Below are 16,468 nucleotides of genomic sequence, written 5' to 3'. Positions count from 1 at the left end.
ACTATAACGTCTTACTCCATACGATACTTATTATGATATTTGAGACAATCATAAACGAATGTGTATGATATTTAGATCACTAATTCTCTAAATTATCATATAAAGGTTGTTTTCTCAAATATTTTCTTTTTAAATTAATTTAGTAAAAAAGTTCTCATAGGTGCATGATAATTTACCAGTTTAAACTATTTCTTCGGTTTTATATCAAATATACAATTTTTTTTATAAAAATAATTTTAGATTCATTTTACATGTACTCGGTAAGAATTTCAATGATTCAAGAACATATGTCTACAATTTGCACTCTACATAGATGTTTTAGTTTTACATATTTTCAGTACATTAAAACAAATGCAGCTTATTGGTTCACTCTCCAATTATACTCGAGCTTGTTGGTTAAAATTTTTGGAGTTTCTTCTTAGTTCACTATGTAGAACCTCTGCATGTCACAGGCTCAGGCTCATCCCAGTTCCCATCTATTTTGGACACCACATGCTAAATCTAAAATTTGGGTCATTTCTGCACAGAAGCACTATTTTTTTAAAACACCGTCTAGAAATAATCAATTTTATTTAAAGAACCTTGTTCGAATCAATGAAGCAAATTTATCACAAGTTTTGTTGCAGCAATACCAAAAACTAAAATCATACCTTTTTAATGAGCCTAGAAATTTTGAGAGCCCTTTAAAATTTGGGGTTTATGTGATTGGGCGTCTTGCAAATTATTGTCCTGCTTAAGCTGTAACAACTAACAAGTGTTTTTGGTAATAACATCTCCCTCCATCTTCCTCTGCATCTTTTCAAGAACGCTCTTAGCTTCACATTGGGGAAACTTTAAAAGATCGGAGTAGCGTGGAGCAATATCAATCAACCATTCACCACGAACATCTGTTACAGTACCGCAGTACCGCCAGTAGGGATAGAATTCCTACTTGTCAAGACATAAATACCTGTTCTAGTCTGTGATCAGGGCAGTTTGATGGGTGTGGATGAACTACTTGGTCATTTTTGACAGTACAATAGTGTCCTGTATGATCCAAGTGAGCTACCTGCATGAAATATCCCGATAACATAGATTAATACAAAAACAAGCTCTAATCACATTAGGACATAGAGACGTCTATTCGACTTTATATAAAAGAAAATGTAATAAGCCACTTATTAATAATTTCTCAGTTTTGGTCGTCTATATTCCTTGAAATATTAGGAATGCAGCTCTACACGTTGCAAAATTTCAACATTTTTTGACACTAAATTCGTCTTTAACAATAATTTTGAATGATATCAGTCATCAGAGTATCATACTAATGTTTTTTTATCTTCAATGTTTATTGAATGAATAATATTACGATGTATTGATATTTACACCTCACTTATCCCCATCTTCAAACACAGGCCTCACAAGCTGCTTTTTCTTTTCTCTTACCAATCTGCCTCTCCAGAATATTACCAGCCATCTTTTACTGCTTCTCACTCTTCAACTTCTCCGCTCTCCCTTTCTCCTTCCTAATACTATATTTTAATCAAAACTATGATTATAAAATTTCTTCTTCCACATTTGCACTTAGCTATGTTAAAGATTTTTTTATAAACAAAAAAGACCACCAAAACACAAACACATCCCGAATTTTGCTTTACAATGACAAGAATATGAAGAAACCAGAATCTCTAGACTCAAAATAATAATAATAATAATAATAATAATAATAATAAGAATATATATAATAATATAATAATAATATAATAATAATAATAATAATAATAATAATAATAATAATAATAATAATAAGAAATAATAATAATAATATAATAATAATAATAATAATAATAATAATAATAATAAGAATAAGAATAATAATAATAATAATATAATAATAATAATAATAATAATAATAATAATAATATAATAATATAATATAATAATAATAATAATAATAATAATAATAATAATAATAATAATAATAATAAGATAATAATAATAATAATAATAATACTAATCAGAAGAATAATAATAATAAGAATAATAATAATAATAATAATAATAAGAATAATAATAATATAATAATAAGAATAATAATAATAATAATATAATAATACTAATAATACTAATAATAATAATAATAAGAATAATAATAAGAATAAGAATAATAATAAGATAAATAAGAATAATAATAATAATAAGAATAATAATAATAATAATAATAATAATAATAATAATAATAAGAATAATATCATACTAATAATATAATAATAATAACAATAACAATAACCATAAAATAATAATAATAATAATAATACTATAATAATAAAGAATAATAATACTAATAATAATTCATAATAATAATAATAATAATAATCCTAATCCTAAAATAATAATAATAATAATATAATAATAATAATAATAAAATAATCATAAGAATAATAATAATAATAATAATATATACTAATACTAATAATAATAATAAAAATAATAATAACTAATAATAATAAATAATAAATAATAATAATAATAATATAATAATAATAATAATAATAATCATAATAATAATAATATAATAATAATAATAATAATAATAATAATAATAATAATAATAATAATAATAATAATAATAATAATAATACTTAAGAATAATAATAATAATAATCACACTAAGACTCTGCAATCTTTTCCCAGAACAGAATATGAGAAGGCAGGCATCAGTCCAGCAATAGGAGACTACAAGAGTACATTGAGAAGATGAGCAACCTATTAGATTTAGACTCCCTCATTACCGATATTTTGTGAAGTTGAGAGCATTATCTTTTACCCGGAATCAACAACTAAATAGTATAGCTTGATCTGAAAAGACATAAACCTATATTACCCAACTAACTAATATGTGTTTTTAAAAAATTAAGTTCATTTGCGTTGCTTGAATATGTTCTTTGATATAAAAGAGATCCAGGAAACAGAGTTTTTACAGAATATACAAAAATTATGCGGAAATCCTAGTATTATAAAGAAGGATGAATTTTATAAAGTAACACTTTGTTGAAATAAAAGAAAACTTGCCGGCGTCGAAAAGTTGACAGGAGTAAAAGTAAATAAATAATACAACTGCTTTCTTACTGCAAAGAGTAGATAAAGAAGACAATATGCTCATAAATCCATATAAAATGCATAGAACTATAGAAGGAGATTATATGTTATTATACCTGCTCTGTATCATTAATCTCTATTACGTCTGAACAATATGTAAGTGGCTGTACAAAGCATATATCCCATGGCACTTTAGATGGATATAAAGCTAGACTTGTGGCTAGTAGCTTCACTCGTACTTTATTACTTCCAAATATGAGCACCGGTTGAAAAAATGACCACCGTTAGATACTTCGAACAAGAGAATTTAACAAACACGTGTCAAGATTATGATAGAGCCAACTATTTTGACTCAAAAATTATCATATAGGTTTCAACCATTACAAAATACAAACATTATAAATCTGATGATAAATTAACATGATAAGCTGATGCGCAAAAATAGTTCTTTCTAGATCATATATTAGCACATTAACCCCATCCATAATGAATTGAAGTTTCATAAAAGAGGTAATCATAACATACCTGACCTGATGCAAATGTCCCCCCTTGTTCTACAAACCACCTGCCACAGCCACATACCTTGGTTTTAAAACACTGCCAAAGGGAAAACTGTTTTCGGCAGCCTTTTTCTGTTATTATCTAATCTTATGTACTGTATCATTATAAAAATTAAAAGCTACTATTTGGGAGATAAAAAAACATAAAATTCACTCACTATAAATAGATATTATTATGATATATAAAATATATATCAGTTGTCCTTGAAATTAAAATTTTAAATATTAGGCATTAGAAAAAGAGAGAGATAGATATATCTATCAAATAAATTGACATTTGGACATTTCGGAAAACTCCACATCTTTTATTGTGGCATATCTTAACTTGTCCTCATGTACTTTTCCTTGTATCTTCTGCCAACTGATCTCATTTTGTAATCAGTGGGGACTTTCCTTTTTCGCTTAAAATAAAATTGTTTGCTTTAATGTTTCTGCGGAACAGTAGTTCTAGTCAGCAAGTAGGGAAGTAGGGATTTCAGGACCATCACATATCTTCTCTGAAGCATTTAACATTCAATGAGAGCTAAAGCAGATTCAGAAAATATGGATATCCATATGGATTATATGTTTTTCAAATGCGTCTTCTTCTTAAGTTTTTTTTAATGAATTTATTTTACTGCTACGGAATCCTCATGTAAACAATCCTTAGGATGAAGATATTAAGTAGCCTGCGTACATTCCACCCCATAAGAAATTCATAATCTAGCATAGATCCTCTTATATATAGGAGCATAGGAAAGATCCAACTTGCAAGCTCCGAGTACATATTAAAACAGATTTAGGTAGGGTCGATGAAGGGGGCATGATTGAAAGTGTGAAACATGTCCTTGGAATATTAAGACAAAGAATAAGGGAGGCTGCCAGGCACCTCATTGCTGGGGTCAACACATAATATATATCCCCCACCAGAAAGCACGGAAATAAACAAACTTTAATCCCATGTGCCTTTTCTTTAAGAGCTAAATTCCAAAATGTCAACAAATTTCACTTTATCCCCCACCTCTAATCTTTAAACCATCTTCTCTTAGGAACAAAAACAAAAAAATATGGTATGCGACACGCATAAGTTTGGTATATGAATGTATCATGTATGTGTATCACAGGAGTTGCTTATTTTAACTTTTAAAATAGATTTTTTTTTTCTGAAGCAGATACACAATATTTGTTTGACAGTAGCACCGACATGTGATTTTTAATGTTGCAAGGCATTTTTGCAAAGTGTATAAAATTTGACTGTTACTGGGCCTCCTGGATTCAGAACTGTGATCCTTTGGATCAAGGCAAGGACCCGTTTCCACTGGGGCAGCTCTCACACTCTCTACCATATATTTTTATTACTTGGTGATCTTACTTATTGTGTAATAAATAATTCTCCACTCTTAAATTAATTGTAAGAACAATCATATGAACACCAGATCACAACACTAATCCTGTTTAGAGTAGAGCAGTACTTTGAGTACAGGTGCGTTTCTCTTTCCCAAAAATAAAAGCATTGAACTCTAAATCAAAAATCTCATTCCTAGTACACTCTTTGAATTTAAGTTTTCAACTATCTTGACAATTGACCAGTCTTGTTGGATATATCCTTCATCCTTGACTCTATACTGGTTCAAAGCATGAGGCATGATGCAATATACAATTATACTTGTGAGAATTTTCAACATAATAGGTCATCCCCACTAAGATAGAAATGAAGGTTGACATAAGGTGCAGAGTTTGTATAAGACTTCTAAACTTTCATTCATGACATTGCAGTCAACTATATTTAATTTTCAGTTGTAACTACAATAATAATCAATTGGATAAAAAGATTTCCTCTAAGTTTGCATGTTGGGAGACTTTGGCGTTAGATTTATTGCAGTATCCGATGAAATGTGTATTTGTTATTATTTTTAAATATACTAACCTCTCCTTACATTTATCAACCTCATTGTTCATTATACAGATATTAACTTTTTTTTTTATCATATTCGAACTAGACATTTAATTATGTCGTATTCTTTTTCTTAACAGATACTAAAAGGATATATGGACCATGTCATGGAGAGCAAAATTTAACTTATGTTTGCTATTGGCGTGTCAAACAAACTTTTCTTCTCTCTCTTAACAATATACTGATATACTAGTTGCTGCTTGTTGCACTATATATAGGAGAAGAAACACCTCACCAAAGCAATTAGTTATATATCAAAGATATAAAATATAAAAAGAGCACAAGAATATGTGTGATATCTACATAAGTCAACATAAAAGCATTTAGAAGGCCGGTTTGGGCAGGGAAGAAGAAGAAGAATATGATGAACAGCTGGTGCTCGTCGATTGTGTGTGTTATGGTGATATATTTTGTGGTCAAGATTATGGTTATAAGGCTGTGGTGGAGACCAAGAAAGATAGAACAACATTTTAGTAAACAAGGAATAAGAGGTCCCCCATATCACTTCTTCATAGGCAATGCAAAGGAAATTGGAAGCCTTATGTTCGAGGCCTCTTCCATGTCTTTCCCTCCTTTCTCTCACAATATTCTCCCAAGAGTTCTCTCTTTCTACCACCACTGGAAGAAAATATACGGTACTTCTTAGTTATCTACTCTTTATCATTCTGATAGTTATCATTGATGCTCTTTCTTATTATCAAGAGTTATCAATGATTGTATCCTGGATCATGAGCTTAATTTGTCTGTGTTTCTTTTTAGTTCCAGAAAACATGATTTATCAACTTATTTTTGAATAACATGTTTGTATAAAACAAAGTTATCTGTTCTTTGTTTAGGCTTTTGTTTTGAGCTAGGATTCTTATCAGACTTGATGTTAAAATCCCTCTGGAAGTTCACACAGCAACTCCACTACTCTTCACTTTTTTCAAAACTTCCTCATTTTCTCTTTTTTCACAATTTCTGGCTTTCACTTTTGTAAATATAACCATCACCATCATCAGCTTTCCGGAAAGTAAACAAAATTTGGAGCTACATTGTATGATAGAGTTATCATCAACTTTACTCCAGGATTTTAAGACTTTCTGTTCACAGTTGAGTCATTTGCAAATGATGGTGGGATTTGGTTTTGGGTTGTCTTCTTCTCAGTTTCTTTGATTTCTTTTCTCTCCTCTTATATTATTGTTTGTCAGCATTCTAAATTGTAGGGTCCACACTATCAGGCAGTCTTTCACCAAGTTAACTGCTTGTCCTAGTCTACCTCTATGTTCTTCAGCTAATTTTATAAAGTAACTTCTACTCGACACTCTATTCTGGTAATAGCTTTTTTGCATGATAGAATTTTATAAATTAACTGAATTAATATATACATGTGCATAAAAAACTGCAGGACCAACATTCCTGGTGTGGTTTGGTTCGACAGTTCGGCTGACAGTAGCTGATCCAGAATTTATTAGAGAAATATTCTGCTCAAAGTCGGAACTTTATGAAAAAATAGAGGCTCACCCTCTTATGAAACAGGTTGAAGGTGAAGGCTTGCTAAGCCTCAATGGCGATAAATGGGCTCACCACAGAAAAATCATCGCGCCCACTTTCTATATGGATAATCTCAAGGTGTTCCATCATCTAGTTATATTTCTAGTAACTTAGTTTGCACTACTTTGTACTGGTGAATATAAATTCCTTTATATGAATAATTATTTACTAGCAATAGTTATATAGTTGTTACTTATCTGGGCTTGGAATTTTGTAGCTCCTGATACCGGCAGTGTCAAGTAGTGTGATGGAAATGTTGGATAATTGGCTACCAGCATCGTCCAAGTCTGCTGAGGTGGAAATAGAAGTATCAAAGCAGTATCAGACATTGAACGAAAAGATAGTCACCAGAAGCATATTTGGCTCGAGTCATAAAGAGGGCACAGCCATTTTTAAACTACAAGCTCAGCAGACAGCATTAGCATCCCAAGCTTTTCAAAAAGTGTTCATTCCTGGCTACAGGTAAGCCACCTACACAGATTTAAAATATTAATCAAATAAAAAGGAATGGATAACATCAGATATATATATATCCATGCAAGATGCATATGAATATTTTTATTTCTATTTTATTATCAGATTTCTACCGACAAGGAGAAACTTGAAGTCTTGGAAATTGGAGAAAGAAATCAAGAAGTCTCTAGTGGAAGTTATTGAATCAAGGAGAGTGAATTGGGAGGATGAAATGCTAAAAAATGGCCCCAAGGATTTGCTAGGCCTCATGATTCAGGCCAGCATCAAAGAGGAGAAGGAATCCTATGACAGTCCTATAACAGTCCATGATATTGTGGAGGAGTGCAAGAGCTTTTTCTTTGCTGGCGAGCAAACCACCTCCAATTTGCTGACGTGGACCACTGTTCTGCTAGCAATGCACCCCCAGTGGCAGGTGATGGCACGTGACGAGGTCCTCGAGGTGTGCGGATCACATGATCCCCCCACCAAAGATAATGTGTCAAAGCTTAAAATGGTAATTCTTGAATGGTTTCCCCATTCATCAAGTAATTTACAAGGGATAAAGTTGCTATATTTGTTTCTGTTCATCTCTCATGATAGTAGCCTGAACATTAGATATTTTGTTTTCCCTTCATTCTATGAGTGCTAATGTTAGGTTGTATCTTGTAATCTGCAGCTCAACATGATTCTGAATGAGACTTTACGACTTTACCCTCCAGTGGTGGCAACCATCCGACGACCCAAAGTTGACTTGGAGCTCGGAAGCTGTAAGGTCCCACATGGGACAGAACTATTGATACCGATCTTAGCAGTTCATCATGATCAAGCAATATGGGGTAACGATGCAAATGAGTTCAACCCTGGTCGATTTTTGGATGGGGTATCCCGAGCCGCTAATCACCCTGTTGCATTCATGCCATTTAGCATTGGGGTCAGAACATGTATCGGTCAAAACCTAGCAATCCTACAAGCTAAGCTGACCCTCGCAATAATCCTACAAAAATTCACATTTAGGTTGTCCCCACAATATAAACACGCACCAACGGTGTTGATGTTGCTATATCCTCAATACGGGGCACCGATCATCTTCCAACGTTTGTCACAGTCCGGGATTACTCATTATCAGTAATCATAAAAATCTTGATACCTACTTGTGCATCTATGCTATGCTTTCTTTTGATGTAAATTGTATAATTGTATATATGAATTGCAATTTAGGGGAGAAATAGTACTACATATTTTCTTTACAAGCCAAAAGCCAGGTATATATTGAAGTTAGGATTCAACTTATTTGGTGAACTGAAACTAGATACCTGATACCTCAGCTACTTACCTAGATGATTATCTAAAATCAAGGAAAAACAAAGCATGCATAATCAATAATGTATACAGACCTTATGCTTGAAAGCAGGAGAGGCTGGCCAAACTCCAAAGGATACACCCTTGGACAATAAGTCAAGAAAGTGCCTAGAGCCTGTTCTGGATGTATGTATTCTATAAGCTTTCATTTATTGGTTTTTTTATTGTGAATTGACATAATTCTTAAGATATGATTGTGTAAAAACAAATAAGCTTCAGTTGAGGTCTAAATCTCTTAGTCAAACTTCAGGTCATCCGCACTCTCCTCGCAATTAAATCAACTGATTTAGGGATCTATGGAGGTGTATACACCCCCTTCCAAAGATTAACTTAGACACCTAACTTCCCAGACGTTTTTGGTCTATCAGAAATAAATGGCTTCATTTGTCGCTTTCTTACTCCCGTGAATAGAAGAATGCTGGGTGGGGCTTAAATGGCAACAAAGTAATTATGATTAGTTTCCAATAACTAATACAGAGCTGTCCTCATGTGTTCACTACAATTCTCCTAGATCTTGGTGAATGTGTGATTTAAGGACCGAATTAATGTGCTTGTTTCACTTCGTGAAGTGTGTGTATTTTTGTATCAGAAGTACCCAAAAATCACTCCCCTATACCACTACAAACTATCAATACATGTAGTTGGGGCTGTTCTTGAAGGTTGAGTTTCGCCTTTCTCGAGGTAACTTGTACCAAAACCCGGCATCTTTCGTACATTTATGTACTCCTGTGTTACTACAAATCTAAAACATTTACAGAATCCAAGATCATCTAATGTTCTTTTAAGCAAAGCTAAATCTAACCCAGCATGTCTTGAATATATATATATAGTTCTAACATTTTTCTTGTTTAATTTGAAGAAAATATATTATGGGGGTTAAGGCCTTCAGTTGTAATGTAACTAAAAGTAAGATTTGAGAGAGCAGCTTTCTTTTGATTTGTTTCCATTACATTTTGGGATCTTCTCACGCTATTGCTTTAAATTGTTACAGCCACACACAGTCGCACACGTATATATGGTTAAAGCATGCTTAAGATTGTGCCATAGAGTTTTCTTAATGATAAAAAGTTCAGTAATTACTTTGATTGGCAATTATTAATTATACCTTCTGAAGTAGTTTTATACTACAATTCAGAACACAATCGTTGAGCATGCCCCTAGCAACCATCCTGGTGATGTCCCCTCAGATTTTTGAGCATATCAGACTGATGTTTATGCATTAATTAAGGTTAATAACATTTGGTGGGGCTAATATGTGCAAATAAAGAACAGTTTTAAATCCATATACAGATGATCAAGTTCCTTATATATGAGAGGAAAGTGAGAATAACTACAGAAAAGTTGTCTGCAGTATTCAGTTCTGTACAAGGAATACCTTCTACAGTTGTTCAACTAAAAGCCAATAACTGACAAAATCTAAGGTAGCAGATGCATCAATTATGTGACCATAAAAGTTGAGAAGCTTTATGCAAATTTGGACTATATGATGCAAGGTTTCCATGAAAAAATCCTTGAGAAGAATGGATGAAGGAAGAAGAAGAGGACAACCAGGTAGGCCAGACATAATATTTTGATTATTAATTCAAGTGGCCAGCTCGTGACTAAAAATTAAATTCAGATCCCAAGTAAATGCTAAAGAATTATATAGGGTTGTTGCAGAAGTTATAACATTACTATAAAAGTTTGCAAGCTAGTAATTAATTTATCTCACTGTCCCTCTGAAATTTAAGAATTGAGCTGGCAAATATTTGTTTTATATTACTAAATTCTTCAGGAACCAATGGGATTTTTTTAGGACACTCTCTCCATGATTGGCTGCTATAATCATCCATCTATGTACATACTGATTTTTGTAACCATACATCATACTGTAGTTTAGTTACTGACCTTTTATACTAAGAACCTCCATATAATTGTTGAAGACATTGTCAGTCTAGCAGAAAGAGGGTGAGTTTATTTTTTTATGTTCCTTTGAAATGGATCCATGAATTTTTGTAAATCATGATCGTCTCAACCATTAGGCTAAATAGGACTAGCCCCAAATTTCAGGGTCTTGTGTTAATAAAGAATTACAATATATTTTCCGCTCCCACGCTATTTCAAACGAGCTGATACTGATTTGGCTACACAAAAGCTGAATAAAATATTTTTATATGTGAGTCAATTATTAAAATTTATCCTAAGCATGAAATTTGGTTGATAAAGCCAGTGATTTCATCTTATTTCATAATTTAGCCATTGGAAGCTAGCTTAGTTGCTTAGGATACAAATACTATACTACTAACAGATAAGTTTCAGCTTGGTCAATAATGATAATTGATAATAGAGCAATAAGATGATACGGACATATGAAAAAGTATAGTACTAGAGTACCACTACTAAGCCTAACAAAATACCAAGGATGTCTTGTGGTCTTGTTGCTGCGCTGCAAGTATCGGAGCAATGACATTCTTATCGTCACTTGCTTCAGCCTAGCCTGCTCGAAAAATATTGCAATGAGTCAGCCATATTTTAACTCTTACATAGGAAGTAAATGTGTTTGTGTCTGTTTGTGTGCTTGACTTAATTATTAAAACAGTCTAAACATCGACAATAAAGACAGGATGCAGATCAAGAAGATCAGACAGACCAACTAGAAGTTGTACAGTAATCTCTTTGTCTCTTTACCTTCAAGGAGACATAGTCACATGGGAACACTAATCATTATATGTGCATATAAGACTATAACAGGGGATCCAGTGGAACCACAGCAATGAACAATTTATGATTTTCAAGTGTAGCAAACGATGTCATTTAAAAGCATTCTTACTTTTTTTCTATTTTTAAAACCCGGGGGATCATCAATAATCCAGCTTGTTACTGGGCCTTAGTCTATTAGATTTACGGGTAAGGGCTCTTAGATTTAAAGCTAATGTTGCAAAAACATCACCTTACCTTCTTCAGACCTTGCTTAAAAGTGAGAATCTTTTAGCAAAACACCATTATTAATGAAAACTCAATCGTAGTTTTATTTACACAATACAAGCTGTCATTTTAGGATGCTTCTGATCTGGTAAAGTCTTCTTTTAAAAATACTCTTACTTGACTGCAGGGAAGAGCTAAATTAATCACATAAACAGACCAGAACAACCTAATCATTCCTATTTCCACATCTTACCCTACATGAACCTTCCAAGTACAAATCATGACTGGACTCATATATACTTACAATTATGTCTCAAAAAAGTTATTTATTCATTGTCTTAAATAATATTCATGACAATAACCTATAAATTATCTATCTCTATTCCCCTCTCTGCCATTAGCATTTGCCCCAAGAGAATAGGCAGGTTTACAGAGATGATAAAATTCAGAATTAACCAAAATGGGCAGGTTAATGATAGTCGGCTACTTTCACATACATGAATTACTCGATGAACCCTAGACACCTTGGGAAATCTTAGCTGATAGGAGTAATAAGGTACAGATAAATTCAGAATTAACTGGAAAGAAGAATGTGAACCCTCAAATCTCCTACATGATGCAAATATTGAGCACTAAACTCTGTAAAAATGATTAGGTTGCATATGACTTGCAGACTTTGGAACTTTAAATAGGAATTGCAATAGATGTATAATCTATATACAGCAACATACCAAAAAGAAATTAATATTCAAGAACATTAAAGAAATATGGAAAATAAAGAAAAGGCAGACAGGAAAATCATATTACCACAATTCATAGCATCCAAAACTAGTCCTACATACTATTCTAAAACACATCAAACCCCGAACAGCCCACGATAGAAGCCTGCAGCAATCAAGTGCAATAAATATTGAAAGATTACCTTAAGCCATCCCGCTCATCGAAAATTTGATGCTGGAATTTCCCCATTTCTTAAAAGAAAGAAAAGAAGGAGGACTCAGCACCACCGTTTTATGTTAAAAAGAAAGTCTGAAGGGCAATTGGCAGAACCATCAAAGCCAGGCAGTAATTCTTAATTATGCTATAAATGATATGGACATCAGCAAACTGCTTTAATAATGACCTCACGTGGGATTCCTATTAATATAAAAAGCACATAACAGGTTTTTTTGGCGGCAGCATGAAAACCCCATATAAAAAGAAGAAGAAGAAAGCATTTCTGGACATTTTTAAGAAATTTTACAGGGAGAGACCTAACCCTGCTGCAAATTTCCTTGCGATGATGTTGTGGTGATTCACAAGTTGTTCGAAGGTGTAAACATTATGTAACTTCAAATCTGCTTCAGTGTTAGCATAGAAAATGAGAGGCAAGAAGAGAAAGCTAGTTCCCGCATATTCGGTAAGGACACTCTCTGAACGATTTGATATCAACATGCCAAGCACTAAAATTTCTCTAAAATTGCCACAGAAAAAATACTTAATCCTGATTGTGCAATGTCTACCATGACGCTTTACTTGTGTTAACTTTACATCCCCATGGCAGTGGAAACTAAGTTCCTCAACTCAATCAAATGCTAGTCATTTGATATACAGTGCATTTGAAGGTTTGTCACTAATGTTTCTTGTTCCCAACTTAATGGTCCGGATGCATGCAACGCTTTTATAGTGATGCCATATGCTTGCATTTCTAGTCTATGGATTTCTTCTGCCAATCCCTCTTTAAGTGAGAAAGGCAAGGTTCCTCACATCCTAATGGACAGAGAGATTCAGCCTCAATACAATGACCCTCGTTTCTGATAAAAGGAATAGAATTATAGGGTACCTCAAGACGAAATACCTATTAAAACCCCTTCTTTAAAGCTCTGAGAACACTAACAGTTCTGTTAATCAAAATCGTGAATTTTTTGGTCGAGGGGAGTCAAACCCGAGTCTCCACGAGTCCAAGCTCTGATACCAATATTATGTTAAGTGATCAATTCTCTTAAAACTTCAGGTGCGTTAGGAGCCGAGACAGCGGGACGGATTCAAAGTGGGGCCAGTGAGGGAACTTGCCCCACTCAATTCTATATATTGTATGATATATCTTCTATTGTGAAAATATTAGTTATTCTCCCCATAATAAATGACCTAAAATTGACACCCAGGAGCGTAATATGTTTTTTCCTCAAAATACTAATTATCATTTTGCTTGCTTTTGTGGCCCAATTTTTTCAATTGATATAAAATCCCACCAGTTATATGTTTTATACCCCCCCCCCCCCCCCCCCAATTACCAATTTCTGGATCCGTACCTGGTTAGGAGGGCTTGGCAGAACATATTCTAGCAGACAGTTCTTATCTGATTAGGGTTTAATGAAACCTAAAAATCTACATTCTGAACTCTCAATGCACTTCGCATGTTGCCTTCCCATTTGTGTCCAAACCCGCATAATTAAGAATGGATTTTGTAGTGCGTACTCTACCCACCACTTCTTAGATAGGCGGTGGTTCTATTGGCTCCGGTCTCACTAATAATGATTCCTGCATACACAAAAATCTCGAGCAATAAAAATCTCTCATCCAAGTAAAAATAGTGTCTTTCCATGAACACACGTTACAAAAACCGTATTAAGAATCCTGTACACAAATTGATGGGTAAATTTAACTTAAGATTATAACTGAGACCTACTGAACTCAACAGTATTTGTTTGATTGGAACTGATTCGCGAAAGCCCAATAACATAGCAAAAATAAATAAATTACAAGCTGATTGAAATTCTAACATGAGATTATGAATAAATAACACTGACATTTTCAACTGACAAAACATGCAAGTTGTTTCTTCAACGGACCACGGAGACACGACTATATATATAACTGAAACCAATATTCTTCAAATAATTAAATTATTTGTTAAAAAATCGAAATCGAAGATATTAGGTTCACTGACCTCAGGCTGACGTCAGCTTAATGGGCTTATCTTCATTGATCTGCACGATATGTCAATGGGCTGGCAGCTCTTTTGTCCGCGGCACGAAACCAAATTTCTAAGTACTTCCTCCGTGCATTTTTAATTGTCATTCTAATTTTTTATGCGTAATACGATTAAAAAAATATTTATTTATTTATTATTTTTAAAATTTTATTTTTATGAATTAAAATTTATAGTTTATATTTTTATTTATAAAAAATTGAAAATAATGAGTGGAAGTATATTCTTTAATCATCTTAGATTACATTCAAAAAGTCAAAGTGACAATTAAAAAATGACAAAGGAAGTAAAAATAGTGATATGTCTGTGTTACTTTTTTCCTTACACATTTTTTTCTCTAAATTTAGAACGGATTTTATTAATATTTTGAAAGAGACTCGATCGAAAAACCCTTACTGATCATGCAACTAAGTTGAAAAACAAATAAATGAGTTAAATAATTAGCTGCTTTGTTTCCAAATTATTTAATTAATTGAATATAAATATTCTGAAAATTAAAAATGAAAATAATGGTTGTTCGAGCAATCCAACGTTCGTCTCACATGCGTCCACCCCACCCCACCCAAACAGTAACTTTGCATTTGACCCTTAAAATAATTTCAAGTGACCCTTCAAGTAATTTCATGAAATTTAGAACCTACATATAATGAATTTGGAAAGCCTCAAAACTTTTTTTTTCTTCGACAAAACTTGTTGATCCCCCTCAAATCTTCTTTGTTGGGTAAAATTAGCCTTTTTTTTTCCCTAAAGTTTTTGACATTAGTTTGTTTTTTCGGATCTAAAAATTTAAAACTTTTTCCAATTTGCCATTCTTTTTCTTAGATCTCAATTCCACGGAGTTACAGATTTCTCGTTCTTACCAGTGATTTTATTCTCGAAAGTGGTCTGAGTTATCTTGTTTTTGTGAGTTTGTTCCTCAGATCTAGAGATTGCTTTAGTTTAGTTAGTATTTTATTTTCGTAATTGCAAATCTATGGTCGCTAGTTTGTCACGTTTGGTTTTGATTTTCTTGTTGTCTCACTGTTTTTGTGAGTTTTGTTATTTTCTTACCGTTTGTGTGGGTATGGTGCTTGATTTAGTATTAAAAGTTGTTAGGCGATTGCATTCTCAGTCGATAGCTCAAACTGGTTATGGTGGAAGCGAAAGGGCGAATCATGTGTATATATCATCTTCAACAAATCACGTGATTTTATCCACAAATCACGTGATTTTATCCCCAAGAAGAATGGATTAATCAGCGATTATTTCTGTATTTTGTTTGTTCGACGCGACTGTTTATATAGATGCCGTATATTTTTTATTATTAAATTAGCTCTTTCATCAAAAAGAATCTCATTTGCAACAATTGTAAACTGATGTTGCAAAAGAGGATGTTGCAGAAGTTGCGAATTGTATATTTGTAAATAATTTGCAAGAAAATGACATTTAAGAAAAAAAAATCAACTTCCCAGTATTTTTATAAATAATTTATAAAAAAATGATATTTTTATAAATATTCCCATAATTTATTAAATCTCAGTGTAAGATTTTAGATGATTAAAACATTTCCTACAAAATTATGATCCTCCTCTCATTTTCATTCTTTATTTATAAGTAATAGATAAACATTATTTAATTCATTTTTAATATTAAAAAATTATATAATTAATCATATCTTGACCAATAATTATATATATT

At 32.5% G+C, this 16,468-nt stretch overlaps 1 protein-coding gene and 1 long non-coding RNA gene across 5 annotated transcripts; one reads left to right on the top strand and one right to left on the bottom strand.

Moving 5' to 3' along the window:
* Window positions 1-165: 165 nt before the first annotated feature.
* LOC108218552 (uncharacterized) lies at window positions 166-12,916 on the bottom strand. Of its 4 annotated transcripts, none has more exons than XR_010291523.1 (5): window positions 12,628-12,916; window positions 11,313-11,392; window positions 3,195-7,575; window positions 651-1,048; window positions 166-519 (listed from the first exon to the last, which is right to left on the bottom strand). It is a non-coding gene; the product is annotated as an uncharacterized LOC108218552 (long non-coding RNA). The 4 variants fall into 4 exon arrangements; XR_010291524.1 differs by having other exon boundaries at window positions 12,743-12,916; XR_010291525.1 differs by lacking the exons at window positions 11,313-11,392; window positions 12,628-12,916 and adding an exon at window positions 8,952-9,612.
* Window positions 5,933-8,845, top strand: LOC108218550 (cytochrome P450 734A1). The gene is made up of 5 exons (XM_017391535.2): window positions 5,933-6,206; window positions 6,959-7,182; window positions 7,322-7,566; window positions 7,684-8,071; window positions 8,234-8,845. Exons 1-5 carry the CDS (start codon window positions 5,933-5,935, stop codon window positions 8,684-8,686), a joined length of 1,584 nt encoding a protein of 527 aa, XP_017247024.1. The 3' UTR covers window positions 8,687-8,845.
* Window positions 12,917-16,468: the final 3,552 nt, after the last annotated feature.

The sequence above is a fragment of the Daucus carota genome, chromosome 4, assembly GCF_001625215.2.
Source record: "Daucus carota subsp. sativus chromosome 4, DH1 v3.0, whole genome shotgun sequence".
Taxonomy (NCBI): domain Eukaryota; kingdom Viridiplantae; phylum Streptophyta; class Magnoliopsida; order Apiales; family Apiaceae; genus Daucus; species Daucus carota.
Note: the sequence above shows the minus strand (reverse complement) of the source record. Positions and strands in the feature narration are given on the sequence as shown.

Coding starts and splice junctions, on each gene's coding strand:
- LOC108218550 (XM_017391535.2), top strand. CDS start 5,933: ATGATGAACAGCTGGTGCTCGTCGATTGTGTGTGTTATGGTGATATAT. Junction 6,207..6,958: donor CCACTGGAAGAAAATATACG/GTACTTCTTAGT, acceptor AAAAAACTGCAG/GACCAACATTCCTGGTGTGG. Junction 7,567..7,683: donor GTGTTCATTCCTGGCTACAG/GTAAGCCACCTA, acceptor TTTTATTATCAG/ATTTCTACCGACAAGGAGAA.